Here is a 15,951-nt window from a genome sequence, read left to right on the forward strand (position 1 = left end):
CTTGTGCCTTATTCTCCGTTTTCATTCCAAGGTGACAAACAGCTTTGTTTCATTTTGAGCCAATATGGGAAAAGACAAAAAAAAAAAAAAAAAAAAGATCATGTGAGTCAGGGGACAACTTGACAGCGCTGCATTATACATACACTGACCTTTATAGGGTCGCACAGAGCCACCATTTCTCTGTCTGGGGCGTGTATATGTGTGTGTGTGTGTGTGTGTGTGTGTGTGCATGTGTGTGAGACAGACACTCATCCTGCTTCAGGATTCAGCAAACAATGTTAAGTATTCTGCTGACTGTGCTTCACTGATGGTCATTAAATAGCGTTACCAGAAACCATGCTAGCTGCTAGCATGTACATCAAGTATCTTGCACTGTGCATTATGATTTTATGAGATGTTTCAAACATAATATGCTAACTGACAGCTGCAGCAGTTCTTTGATGACGCTTAATTTCTTTTCATGTTCCACCAACAACCTGAGCTCCAGAGCACAGGGCAGAGTTCGCTCACATGCAGCTGGAATTTAAAGGCAATCCTGAAGAATTTTTGGAAAATTATAGAAATTCCTGAATGCACAAGGCGATCTACACCAACTGCTGAGGCTGCACAGACAGTGGTGTGCAAGGAGGAAAATAATGCATTCATTTTTTATCTTTAAGACTTTTTGAGGACGCAGACACTCCTGCCGTGTCTAAACTAGGGATGCACCGATCCACTTTTTTCACTTCTGACACCAATGCAGATATCTGAGGTTCAGTATGGGCCGATATCGATCCGTTTCAGAAAAACAGAGCTGAACTGGCTTAGAGTTTATTGATTTACACATTTATTTGTTAATGCTACATCATTTCAACACTTAAATGCACCAATAGCTTCACAAGCTTGGTCAAACATGTAAACGCAAAACTTTTATTTGTTGAGCCAGTAGCACAGCCAATGTAAAGTAAATAATAAACTGACAAAAACAATAGGTTGAATATGTTGGTCAAATGTAAAAATAAACTGCAACAAACCTTTCAAATGGTTCAGAAAGTGAAGGTAGGAATTCTAAATATAATGTAAATTAAATAATTAAGTGTGACGTCATTTAGAGCAGAAAGCATAGAATTAGTCTAAGCAGATCTGCCCTTATGGATTAGGCACACTGGCACTGATTTTTATCAATATTGAGACAGAACAGATATTAATATCTGATGGGTCCATCTCCAATTTAAACAGGACCAATACACTTTTAATAAAGCAATTTTTTGTTCAACTTCTAAAGAGACTGTTAGGATCCTTCAGTAAGAAAAGTTCATGCTAAATATTAAAATATTTAAAACTCATTACACTACAGATTTGGCATCTTGTTCAGTTTACGCAACCTATAAATACTTTTCTTTTGTGAAGAACAAATATGTAGAGATTTCAATGGAACATGTAGGATTTTTTTTAAATACACAACATTGGAAATGAATTCAATTTGTATCAGTCTTTATGAAAAGACAAACAGAGCTTCCAACCAGCATCCAAACCAAAATCAGGGTTTTCTGTTGTATAACGTAAGCCTGGAGGGCTACCAGGCTTTACTTACCCCCCCACCACCAGGCTAAGTATTTATTTACTTATGTTAGTTTATTTATTTTTTTATTTTTGCCATTTTTAAGGCTTCATAATTGATGTTTAGGTAATGTCTACAATAACACATAATTTAGTGATATTTTCAAAGTCCTGTAAATTGTAAACATTTTTTAACTCACAAACACAGCGGACAGCTGGACGACCGACTGACCCAGCAACCTACCACCGGCCTTAGCAGGTTTTCTGAAGGAAATAATATTAGCAACGGAATGCTAATGAATGATGAGCTGACTAACTTTAGGAAGGAATCAACTGTCTAACTTTATCACCACAGCACTGTTTGACTACAGATCTTGAACAAATTGACACGCGGATGTTTAACCTTGAAACAACTAGGACTGTTTGTAAAAACTACAGAAATATTCACACACAGCATGATTCATACATGTGCTTAACGACGTAATTAGCCAACTGGACTCGATACAGGTCAGCAGCATATGCAGAGTGTCTCTGGGACTCTCAGGAGAACTGATGAAGCAGCACAGCGCACGACATCTGAGTGAAACCGAGGCGTCTGCTAACATGTGGCGTGACCTTTATCGCGTCGCTGGGTTTCAGGTTGTGAACCTGAAACCCAGCACAGGCTGAAGGCTGAAAGCACAGTGGCACGCTTCAAAAACATGTTCAACCTGAAAACACAACGAGGTCGCCGGTAGGAAACCAGTTGCATCAGCCCAAGCCGCCAGCTCTCCTCTTGCACTCACTGGAAGTTTCACACTACTAGTTACATGCACCAGTGTTGCCACAGGTCTGCAGAAGAGTCACACTGACACGTAAAAGGTGATGTTAGTGAGGGTGGAAAAGATTGGAAACTTTGAATGTAAGGTGAAAAAAAATATATGCAAGTTTATACCATGACATTTAGAAAATTTTAAATGCGGTGGTCTTCAAGGGATCAGAAAAAAAGGATTTATGTAGGGTTGAAACCATTAATCATGATGAATCGGTTATAGAAGTAATTGTCAACAGACTCAAATAAAGGCCATTTGCTGAAATGAAAACAGTCACAGCAGTAATTAAGCCCAAACTGTACAAAAAACATTTATATTTTGCATATAGGATAACAAAAATCTTCAAATCCTGTAATCCTTCAAATTCCTTTTGCTGTCCAATTATTAGTTAATCCAAAAATGAGTTCAAATACCAGTTCTATACTTCATTGATGCTACATAAAGCAGAAAGAGCTGAGCTTTTCACATGTTGATTTTAGAAGCATATTTTAGCTGCTACAAATGATCAAGTGTTCACTAAAGGAATGCAGTTAATGCATTTTAGGCTATTTTTTGTCGCATTTAAAAAGCTATTATTATTTTATTTCTATAACACGCTTTATATATTGTACAAATGATTGAGCATATGCTTAAGGGAAAATTGTAGAATGTGCAATGAATACTTGATTGAATAATCGATTACTAAAATGATTGTTAGATGTATTGTTAGATACATCACACAATACACAATTCTTCAAATTCTTTATTTCGAAGCTCTTTCATTTTCTAGATTCTCAACTAGTTTTCCAATAGATCTGATTATTCTGTGAATCTCTGAGAATGTCAGCTTTTATTTTTACGTTCTGATAATGTCAGCATCAAATTCTGAACCGTGTTCCTGTTTTGTTTTGTTTTGTTTTGAGTTTCCATTTCAGAGATGCACCAATCCACTGTCTCCAAATCAGACGGTTTTCCCTTCTTCGGTTCTGATCAAAGCTGAGAATTCCATTCATTTTTCTTCTACAACCAGATCAACCAGAAGCAAATGCTTTGATGTACTTTAATAAAAATCAGATAAATTGGATTAAATGTTCCAATTTAATTGAAGAAGAGTGCTTTGAAGCACAAATGGAAATAATCTTGTACAGTAATAATTTCATTTTCTGTCATATTTAGCCCAAATACTTCAAAACAAAGAGTAGCACAATTTGTCTCTTTGGTGTGTTAGAAAATTGGAACATGATGACAATTAAACCAGCAACTCTGACAGCAACCAGCATCAGTCCAGTGCAACTGTACTCTCGTTTAAATTCTAGAAAACGGACCTTCTCTTTGATATTCTCTTTAATGTTCTCTTTAATATTGAGATTGCTTTTTTTGTTTTCAAAATTTCTAAAATAAAGCCAAGTTATCTGCGTTTTTCCCCATCTGTTTCATAAAAAACTTGATCTAATCAGGTTTTCGGTGTCAAAAACGCTGAGTGGTCTATTTTTGAGTTTTGAATGAGAGTGAATTTATCTGCAGATAACTGAAAAAGCAAAATGATCAACAAGTTAGTAACAAACTGAGCTTATGATTTCACATATCAAAGATACAGAGTACTAACAAAATGGAAAGTCGTGTAAGAAATTACTTAAGAAAATTGAAAAAGGATTAGTGTTTAGAAACCTAAACTTATTTTCATGTCGTTTCTTAAAGCCTTATTGAAGGTGAGCTTTTTTTTTCCTTTTTTTTTCTCCTTTCAAAATTGCTCTGTTTCCATTAAGCAAATGTATTAAATGCCATTAGATAGTTAATGGAAATGCAGCTTGAATGATGTTTTTATGATGTAAAGCACTTTGAACTGCCTCGTTGCTGTTGACTTGGGATGAAGTGTTGCTGTATAGCTGAACAGAACTGAATTAAGATGCACGTCTCTCCGTCATGTAACGCTTTGCAGAACTTGAGCGATGTGCTTCAGTTGTCCAGCAATGCCGAGGCGACTAGATGAAGGGCATAAAACAGCCCTGAAGATATTAAAGATTTTAGAACCAATCTAAGCACATCCCTGCATGGGGAACTGAGGGGAAGACAATCTCATACCACAGCTGTAGTGGGCGGGTAGCGGAGTTGGAGGGGGTTATAAGTGCACTCTGAGGGGTTATTTTTGCAAACAACTGTCATAGAGCTGCGACTGTTAGACGTGGTGAGTCGGAGCGGCTGCTGTGGGATCCTCTGGAATAGAGACGGCGTGAATCATGATTGGTGAATAAACAGCCAGGTGGCTCAGGCACTGTGCTGACATCAGAATCCAAGCTGCGGTGCTTTCTGGGAAACGCCGACCACGAGAGGGTTTCTCCTTTTACACCCCCACACCCACCCCACCCTGAAATACCCCCCTGCGCACCTCTGTCTCCCTCCGATTCCCATCACCTGTTTCATTCCTCCTTTAATCAATTTCATTTCTCTCCGTCGACTAGCAAAATGCAGCAGTTCTGGCACAGTTACCACAGCAACCGCAGTTGCTAAGCAACCCACAACTCTCCATCACCCGTTCCAGAAGTCTGACAGATGGAGAGGGAGAATGCCAAAGCAAAAAGTGAGAGAGAGAGAGAGAGAGAGATGGGGAGGGGGAGGTATATTAGGAGAGAATAGAAAGAGAAAAAGAATAAAAATGGAGGAAGAGCCACAAGGCAGAGAGGCAGGGATGATGAAATCCAAATCAACTTGTGAATGACACCCCTCCTCTCCCCTGCCTCCAGAGTTTAGCGTCATATTTTATGGCTTTCATTTTAGAAAGCAATTGATGCCATCGTAACTCACGCCCACAAATCCAAAATATTCAGACAAACAACCAGGGGGAGCCGGGAGGTCGGCTGGAAGTCCAATAAACACACGCAGACACGATCATAACCCAGGAGTACAGTAGCCCACGGATATGAGGTCGGACTGTCTTCTAGTGTAAATGAACCTCGTATTAAAATCTCCATTCTGCGATAAACGAGCAGGTTGGAGAATGTTTTGTGCCCTCGAGATGCACACGACTAGCGAATCACCGAAGATCTCATCTAAAAGAAATATGAGCTTTTTAATGCGTTTTTAATTTGGTTTCTATGATGCTGCAGATTAAAACAAGACTAATGAAAGCTCTGAGACGAAAAACAAAACAGAAGTAGTAAACACAGAGCAGGGCGCATTAGTGAACCGGCCGCAGCTGTGAAATCAATCATCCCGGTAGAAAACTATAATTTACTGGTATATTAGAGTAGAAACGGCTCCCAGATCTCAACGTTACCATGGTGAAGTGTTCCCAATGCCTGCTTCGCCTCATTACTAGGTTGTAAATATCCTAAAACTATCCGTACAGTAGGAGAGTGGTGTGTGTGTGTGTGTGTGTGTGTGTGTGTGTGTGTGTGTGTGTGTGTGTGTGTGTGCGCGTGTGTGTGTGTGTGTGCGTGCGCGTGTGTGTGTGTGTGCCAAAATATTCATGAGGTCTTCTGACTGACGGGCGCTCTGTTCTGCCTCTATCAGTTTTAAATGAAAACTAGTGATGAAAATGTTTCATTTTCAAGACTCGTCCTGTACAAATGGTGACCAGAGATGCACTGATCCACGTTTTCACTTCCAATACCGATATCACGATTAGTATTGTCCAAAACCAATCTGATACAGAAAAACAGCTGAACTGACTTAAAACATTTCATGTTCTGTCCGTGGAATTTGGGAGATTTCATTGATTGATGAAAATGTTTACATGCAATGTATATATAGCCTTTGTTTTATTCAACATTCACCCAGAGCTGCTGCCTAGTTGCTGTTTCGGTAAAGTGCGCAGCGGGTGTATGCGTGCAGGTGGAGTGAAGATGTATGTACTTAGACGCTCCAGCTCTGTAGCCGATGCTTAGAGCAATGTAGCTTCACAGACAAACCAGAAAATACGTTTCCTACCATTCTGATGGCAACAAATGGGCAGCAGAGTCAAGTCTGTCACAATAACCAATAATTCAAGTAATTTCATAATAAATTAAAATGAGAGCTATAACTTCTGTTTAGAAAACACTCATTAAAGAGACACTCCCCTTTAATATCGCTGAAAAGTCAGCATTTTGCAAAACAATGCAAATTGACATATGAAGTAGTTTGCACTACTTCCCACTTTTGCCTGTTTTCCCCGTCTAAGTTGAATCATTTTTTTTTTATCATCAACCTTTACTGCAATAATTTCTGGGACAATTTATTGTCCAGTAAAATTTGGTTTTGTGACAGGCAAAGGTGTAAAAGGTCCCATTGTTCACATGAACACAAAAGTTATGAAAAGGTTGAAAAGTGACAGTTCATCTCTTAAACTGACGTTTTAAACAAAAATGTGCTGATTTTCATTTGTATTATTGCACTGATTAATTTCAGATTTCTGTGTATTTTTTATCCACTTTGACGTAAAAAGTGCTGCAATGGACTGGCGACCTGTCCAGGGTGTACCCCGCCTCTCACCCGAAATGGAGAGTCACCAGCACCCCTCCTGACCCCGCGAGGGACAAGGGTGTAAGGAAATGGATGGATATATGGATGGAAGTGAGTTATTATTGTTCCAGGTTGATTTTCTCATAAGAGAAGAGTGATTACTGGGTAATCACAGATATAAAAATTTGGGCCAATATTAATTCTGCTTTTATGGCAGTATTTACTAGTGTTTTATTTGATCAAATGATTGATTACTTGAATAATCGATAGAATACTCGATTACTAAAATACTCCTTCACACACAGCCCTGATACAGATCCAAAAAAAGTCCTATTTACATCTCTGTGGTGCAAGTTAAGCTCCTCCTAAACAACACAAAGGATCCATGTGTGAGCTGCGACATAACTGCTGGTCTTCCGTAGATTCACCGATCTGAACACCTTAGAAAAGGAGATGTTGTTGAGGATAAAGTTGGAATGGAAAAAAAAGTGAGTTTTGGAAGTGGAAGCTCAGTGAGGAACGAGGAAGATTTGCTGAGATCTGGGTTTTCTGCAGCCATGAGAGTCACAAGAGCTGATCGTAGTAAAACAAGGCGCAGCATGGCAGAGTCTCTCTGCACTGCAGCTTTTCACTTCATGCAGACAGACACTTTGCCTGCTGCTTAAAACCAAGACTTCTGGGAAGTTTCTGGGTATTGTTTGTCTAAATGTAGCAACATGAAAATCAGTGGAATGCATGGAAATTATTTCTGAGTCGTATTAGTAAAGCAGAAGTTTAGGTTTGTCTGTCATGACTGAACTGATAAAAAAACAAGCTGTCATCTCCATTGTTCCAGAAGATTTCTTAGAAAATGTGCAAACAGCCACCTCATGCAGAGAAACATGCAAAACTATTTGAATATAAAATATGTAAAACAGCTGGCTAAAGCCAGGAAGCTTATTGCAAAACGGCTGAAGACAGTTCCGCATTCTTTGAGCTCAGTTATTGGAATAACTGGACCACCGGGAATACAATACCTAGAAACAACAGATTGTGGCCAATTTATCATCTCGTGTTTAGTTATCTACATCGGAGAATTTAGTTTTATTCCCATCTTTCTGTTATGAATATGTTTGTGTTTGAAATAAAATGTTTATATTAAAATTAGGTTGGATTTTTTTCCTATAAACTCTCTAGACAAAAAAATAATTATTTGTCCAACCCAATACCTGAGGCAAACAACTGGGATTAGTAAAAATTTTATTATAACTCGACACTGGCTTTTCTGTGATAAATACTTATTTATAAGAGAAGTAAGGCTGCAGCTGAATTATTTTAGTAATCGACTGACCTGATGATTAGTTGGATAAAAAAAATGGTCACATTCTGAAGATTTTTCATTTTCCCATTTAAAACTTTTATATACAATATTAGAAATGCACTAAATGTTTGCAAATGAAATAATTTAATTCCTTTTTACATTTGACTGCCTAAAATTCAAAAACAGCATTCCGTTAGTGAACCCTTGATCATTTGTAGCACAGGACACACATCTGTAGCACCCAAGCAAGAAATGTTTACTTAACAGATTCAAATATTTGCTAATTTGCATATTTTAATGCATTTCTAATATTGTATAAAAAGGCTTATGTGGTTAAAAAAATCTGCAGAATGTGCACATTTTCTTGTCTGAATTGATTAATCGTCAGAATAATTGTTAGCTGCAGCCCTGCTACAGATGCATGATCCTGCTGTGATCTTGGGCGTTTATAGTTTCCTAAGGAGCTCAAACCTTTTCTGGACAATAGAAATCCCCAAGTATTACTGACTTATTAAAAGAAATCCATCTTGTATGCATGTCCAGACACCAAAACGGAGAGGAAGGAGGAGATGAAACTGAACACAACCGACAGAAATTAAATGAGTGTTAAGCTTGATGGAGATGGAGAGAGAGAGGAGCTGGAGACGAAGACGGAGCCAGGGACAATTAACACAGCCTGTTCTCATGGGGCGGGGTGGGTGGGGTGGGGGGTGAGAAGTGTAAGTAAACCAAGCTCAGGCCTGCAGGGTGGCTGCGGTCCCCTGGTACGGCACACAGCCGGTCAGCTGTGAACAGAGACGCTGTGCTCTATGGCGGAGAGGCGGTGCTTCCACCGGCCGGCCTCAGGAAGCAGCAGACATGATGCTAGCTAGCAGAACAAGCTGCCCACATGCAGCCCTCACAGCAGCAGCATCACAGATCAACTGCCTGGTTTCAAAGAAAGCCCCTCTGGAGACAACAAGAACCGCGGCTGGAGACGGACCCGTCACCTTTTTGGGTTCAGGCCCGACACCAACGCTCAAACATCTGCTGATCCTGATGTTTTCCACCACAGCTCCATTTATCTGGATTCTACAGCCATACTTTGGGTGAAAACTACACAGAAAACCACACGCACAGCCAGCTGTGGCTCTAGTGCCACATTATTAGCTTTCCAACGACAATCAGAAAAGCATCAGACAAATTTTATTTGGATCAAATCTATGTGGTCATTTGTTGATCAACTCTCAAATGTCTCTGATGAAGGCCGTCCTGAGGCAGACCCACTCTGCCACAGACACTCAGCCCATAGAAATAAAAACACTTGACATCTATTTATAGACATGAGACTGATACATTTTCATGTCCCATTCTGTTACATTTTGGCTGCTTATATGACCTGACAATGATTCTCTGGGGGAGGGGCTCACAGGGGGGGCACCACTGTTCACACATCTTTACCAGAGGTACCAATAAATGTGAAAAGTGTTCATTATTTGAAACTACGTAATTACAATCATAGAAGCTAATAAAACATAACGGTGGATGGGACCTCATGACTGATATTTTAACGCTGCTAATGTTTACATTTAATATAGGATTTATGGTATAAATCATCACAATCAGAGGAGAGATCATAGACTGGAAACATGGAGGAGAGGACACAGGATGATGCGAGGTGTGAAAAAGCTTTACTCCCTTTAAAAGAGGTCAGACTTACCAATTTTCTGGTTGAAAATTTTGTCAAAAGTGAGTTCATCCCTTTCCTCCAGGTACTTCTGCATTACACTGCGAATACTGTAAAAAAACAAATAAAAAAAAGTCAGTTATTAAAGCATCCACATGCCTCCTCCAGCTTCCTCAGAGATCCTGACCCAGGTTTGAAGCCTCCCAGTCAGCCAGCCATCCCCCCACAGGGAGGAACTGCAGGGAGGGAACCGGGACACATGGGAGGCTTCTGGGGGGCCTGCAGAGATACAAGCTATCCTGGGACCGGGTGTTAATGAGAATAAGCCCAAGGAGAATGAATCAATTAACACCCTTCCTCATAGGCTCATTAACACTTTATCAGCACCCTGCACACTAAACACACACAGCGGCAGGCTGAACAGAAAATCATCTGGATGTCGATGGCCATCTAGACTTCTCAACCAATTTAAAATCTAAATTTCAGGTGACATTTTGGACATCTGAAATGACTTCTGGACTATTTTAATTATTTACTTTCTAAAACAAACTACACAGATGTGAAGAGGACACATTTTATTGCTTCTATTTGATTAAGTAAATGGTTCTGAAACTTTTCCTGTTGATTACCGTAGGCCTGTCACAATAATCAATAAATCAATTAATTGCATGATAAATTAAAACAAGCTCAATAATTTCCATTGTCATGATTTATCATTTTTCTCGTTCTGACAAAAACTGGAAGATAAAGTCTTCAGTTTGGTGACTTGGTTTCAACTCGCCCTTTTTTTTGAAGGACAAATTTATTTACAGACCCTTCAGAATTCATTTTATTTACCGTTTCTGTTTTGTTTATTTATTTTGGATATTTATAATGTCTTCGGGTTCCAGTGTTAAATGTTCAGCAGAATTTAAAGTTTATTGATATGTGTTCTTGCATTATTATTCCATTACTATATGACTTGAAAATAGTCTCAAAACAACAATATTATCGTTTATCGCAATACTGCTGGACAATTTATCGTCCAGCAAAATTTGTTATCGTGACAACCCTAGATTACTGCCTCCGAAAATACACAGAATAATAAGCTAAATCCACCAGCCTTCTGCTTTACATCACTTTGGTCAGCAGCCAAGTTTTTATTACAAATGTGCTTCCTATCACAAAAAGGGCTTTTTCAAAGTTGGTATGTTCCATCAAGTACATTTATTTTCAAAATGTCTCATTGTACAAAGATATGATCATTGGAAACGGTATGGAAAAACAGTGCTGAATTGACTTACAGCATTTATTTTGTTAAACACAGACATAAATGTACTGAATTACAAACTTATTTGATAACTGCACCAGTACAGCACACTATGCACCAATAGTTTCAGAATCTTGGTCAAACATGCAAAAAAACAAAACAAAACAAAAAAACAACAACTTTCATTTGTTCCGTCAGTGCCATTTTAAGTATAACAGCCAATCTTACATAAATAATAAATTAACTGAAATTGACCAAAAAAATAGGTTGCCTACTTTGGTGAAACATGTAAAAAAATAAACTTCTCTCAAATGGTTCAGAAAGCTTATTTTGTCAAATATGTATTTTTTAAATAAATTGCAATTAACTAAAGCCCTGCAAAAATGCTAAACAAGTCCCACCACCACTAATAAAAATGCAAAAGTAGCTTTAGACATTAAGCTGTCTATTTTGTTCTGATAAGTTAATTCTCACTTTTTTGACAGAACTAGTCAACTGTTCAGAAATGAGTCTCGAGACTTGAAATTCAGTCAAATTTAAGACGAGCAAAGACTCAAAACTTGACTTTGTGGTGAATACAGACTCGACTGAGTCTCAAGACCTGAGAACAGAGAGCTGAGCCGTCTTTATCTGGAGTCATCAGGGGTGAAGATAAGCTGCTAAGCAAGCCACAGACTGAAGCTCAGGAAGTGATGTGCATGTTCTCCTGTGAGTTTGATTTAGCACACAAGACAGGAGCTAACAAGTGTTTATAACAACCTGATCATGTCAGCCGTGGAACCCATAAGGGCAGCACTTCATCAAGAACATGTGATTATGATACTTATGTTGGACAGTCCAACACATGTACAGCACAACAGCAATTTCAATTTGTTATAATTAGCACACAATTTACAGCTCTTCAGGTTGTGTGTGTTATAAGGGGAAGGTCCATTTCAGCAAAGGTGAAACGAACCTGAAAGGAAGACGACTGAGGAAAATGTGGATCAATCATAATTAGGCCTGTCATAATAATCAATAAAGCAATCGCATGATAAATTAAAATGAACTCAATTTCAATTTGTGTGATTTCTTTTCTTTTCTCTCCCTTTCTTTCTACCAAAAACTGGACAAAAAATTTTCGATCTGGTATTTTGGTCTCAACTAGAGCATTTTCTGAAAGACATTTTCCAGTGTTAAATGTTCATTAGAATTTAACGTTTATTGATCTTTGAGAATGTGTTCTAGTATTATTATACCACTATAATAATGGTATAAAATAGTATATTGCATACCATTATAAAATGGTCTCAAATCAACATTATGGCTTATCGCAATAACTTCTGGAACAATTTATCGTCTAACAAAATTTGTTATGGTGGCACGCCTAATCATAATTGATATTCTTAGCAATAGTTACTAGGGCTGTAATGACTCATCAAATGATTTGAGTACGCCAACTATTAAAATTCCTCAAGGCAAATTATCTGCATCAACGCTTCGTTAAATTATGTTTTATTATATAGCGCACTGTGTTCCAAACAGATGATTATTTGTGTTGCACAGCGCTCTCACTTCCACCACGAAGCTGTTATTGAGGAATGCAAAGTACCTTCAGCAGCTATGGAGGGAGACACTTTTGACACAAAAGGTGTCAAAAGTGATGGATCACTTTCAACTGGCTGCTAACAGGTCACGTTTTTGTTCCCTTTGGAAAAGATCAACTTTTTTTATCTGTGTGAGTCTTGGAATAGAATCTGGAATGTCAAACATGTACAAAGAAATACATTTCAGCTAACATTACATTGCTGATCAAGAAGAGTAATGACGTGAAAAAATAACTGACAGTATTTTGTTTAAAAAAAAGTTTCTACACTTCTTATATAGACTGAAAGTGATATTTGATATGTATTGCATTTTCAGAAGTAAAATGTTTTATTTAAAAAAAAAGGAAGCAATTTTTTTTTACTAAGGCTGCACATATGGCTGAAAAAAGTATCACAATATAATTGTCTATATTTACTAATTATTCATTGATTTTTTTGTTAAAATAACTGAAATACTGCCAAACTGATCACATCACCTTTCCAGTTTTATCCACATTTTTCTCTCCATGCCGTTGTTCATTTGTTTTAAGCAGTTGTGAAGCACAGGGACGAAACTTTAAACTGCTGCACAAGTTACTCAACAGGTTGTTAATGGGTAACTTAAGAGTGAGTGAGTTAGTTAGTTGATGTCACCACCATACATTTTTACAAGCATTTTATTTTGTATATTTACTTTACTAGGTTAAGTAGCTGCAACAAAATGGGCCTTTTTTTCCAGTTACTTGATTAATCATCAGAATTATTTATAGATTACTTAATTACTACAACAGTAGGGCGGTGGTAAGCTATGGCTATCTAGCTTACCACCGCCCGGGTCACCGTCATGGTTTGGTGCTGTGGGTCAGACTTTGTGTTTTGTTTCCAATATTTCTGCTATCATGAATCCAGAGAAGTACTGGATCAATCAAGATCCAGCACTAGTTGCAACCAGAGAAGCATCTGACTGATACTGGTTTTATTTTTCAGCATGGGAATGACCTCAAACAAACAACCTATCAATGCATTGAAAGTCAGACATAAAAAAAAATAAAAATAAAAGCCACACACAATGGAGCGCTGTGAGTCATGGATCAGTCTCCCTCGAGTCTGGACCGTAACATTATTAAAGCAGTGTGGGTTCATCTCGGCAGCAAGGCAAACAAAAGGCCGCCAACATCAAAATATCTTTGAAATGTTCTTCAAAAAGTGTCCACAGCTATTTCCAAAAGCTACTGGGAGAAAATAAACAAGAACACATTCCATAAACAACAGAGAGCGGGTCTGAAAGAAATAAATGTGGTCATTATCGCCACCATTAGCTGAAACCTTTTCTTCATACTTTAAACATTTTAATAAAATGCAGCTACAAAGAAAACAACATATGAAAATATAGTGCAGGGCTGATCTGGTGATTAATTTTTGGATTAACTGATTAATAATTGGATAGTAAAAGGTACTTAAGATTTTTTTTTTTGTTATTTTTTTGTATCATTTTGGCTTACTGCTCTAAGTATGTTGCCATTTCAGTAAATTACCTTTTTTGAGTCTGTATATTCCAGTTAATGATCTATTCCTAAATTGGTAGACAATTATTTAAATAATTAATCGGGATTCATCCAATTAATTGTTTCATTCGTAATTTCAATACCACAACAAGGCATGACTTTGTTGCTATGTGACAGAAGACCCCAGCTAGTGGTGCTAATGACACAGATGGGTGCAACCTTTTTGGTGAACACTATGCAACATGTCAGCTTCAGCCACAGCTGCTGAAACAAGAACTGAGGAAGTTGACACTTCCTCTTCAGACTCGGCCTTCTTGCCCCACTGAATCACTAGCAGCTGACTAGATTATTTGTTTAAAACTAAACCCAGCATACCACAAAGACGGTTAACATTTCCCGTTAAAGTCAAGTATTGTGAGATTATTAAAACTTAAAGGTGCAGCAGGTCGTTCCAGAACACGGCTTCTAGGGAAAACCCAGATAATGAATACATCTATTACAGTAATAAATCATGCATGACAGCACGAGTTGGACCAAAGGCCGTACAGATAATCTGTCTACCTGTTAACATATTGACACACCTCTGTACAAAAGGACCGAACGGACATCTTCCGGACATTATCAATTGAGTTTAAGCCGAGCGAAGCTCAGCTGGGAACAACAGTTGTGGCATAACATCAACATTAGCTTATGGGGGCAGATGACCGTGACACAGAGGGGCAACAAAGAAGGTCCTGCTGCGACAGAGCGCTTTGAGTGACAGACTGGCTGCCGGCACGTGCTGATAAATAAGGCCGGGTTGCCTGCAGCGGATCGACACGATGTGGACAAATTATGAGAGGTGGGCAGAGACGAGAAGAGTGCAGGGCCATGGCGTTGGTTCTGCTGCTGGTTCTCAGAGAGCTTAAAAAAATCAGCAACAATGTGGGGGCTGAGCCCAATAAAGAACGCTTTCATTTGCTGTCATCGTCCCACAGGCAGCAACGTTCCTGCACTCAGGAAGACGTCAATCAGCCAGGCAACAGCAGCTCATATATGTTCTGTGGTGCCTAGGTTTTCAGACCGCATCATTTTATCAGTTTTATCAACATAAATACCCAAATGGTGGTTTGTGCATGTATGTATAGCTTTACAAAGGCATGTTTAAGTATTAATGTGTGTATGTGTGTAGACTGCCGAGTCTATTAATATGGTAGGCAAGTATAAGCCTTGGCTTCTGCCTATTCCTTTTATTGTAGCTCATCAGTTTGCTAAATAGTTATTTTAAATAATTATTTTGTTTTGCTTTTTTTGTAATGTTGTAAACTGACCAAAATAAAGCTCATCTGATCTGACTTATGGGAAGCTCCTAAATTCTGTTCTTAGGCTACAAATCTAACAGGAATGATTTTTATTCATTGTTTACTGTAATAAGATTAGCCGGTAGTATGGCTGGGCATTTATAGCATCGTTTATCATTTACTGTGGTAAATTTCTTAAAGGAATTTTCATTTATTATTGTCACTATAAATTCCAATTACTGTTCACAAGTAAAACTGTATTGTCAGGACTATTAGCTTTGTTATTTTTTTTCCACTGTTAAATGAGAGCATCAATAAATATGACAATAAGATTAAATGTAGTTACTGGGTGACGATTAGTGATTTAAATCATACTTCTTTATGTGACTGGTGTCTTAAAGAAGCATGTTATAAGTGGGAATGTTATTCAAGAGCAGCATTTGTGTTTGTGCTCTTTTATAGCACATTCATAGGCCTGTCACGATAAATTCTGCTGATCAAAAATTATTGCAATGAACGATAAGATTGTTTGAATACCATTTTAAACTGATATAATGGTAATGACATAATAATACAAGCACATCCTGCCAAAAATAAATACACTTTATTTTCAAAA

General features: G+C 38.1%; 1 protein-coding gene across 2 annotated transcripts in view; it reads right to left on the reverse strand.

Moving 5' to 3' along the window:
- LOC106958266 (beta-adrenergic receptor kinase 2) overlaps positions 1 to 15,951 on the reverse strand; it is a 55,988-nt gene that overhangs the window by 23,360 nt on the left and 16,677 nt on the right. For both annotated transcript variants that reach the window (XM_015050069.1, XM_015050072.1), the window contains exon 2: positions 9,770 to 9,846. In XM_015050069.1, coding sequence (XP_014905555.1) covers positions 9,770 to 9,846 — 77 coding nt within the window. The remainder of the gene's footprint in view (positions 1 to 9,769; positions 9,847 to 15,951) is intronic.

Source organism: Poecilia latipinna, unplaced genomic scaffold, assembly GCF_001443285.1.
Source record: "Poecilia latipinna isolate Pla-1442-1.1 unplaced genomic scaffold, P_latipinna-1.0 Scaffold974, whole genome shotgun sequence".
Taxonomy (NCBI): Eukaryota; Metazoa; Chordata; class Actinopteri; order Cyprinodontiformes; family Poeciliidae; genus Poecilia; species Poecilia latipinna.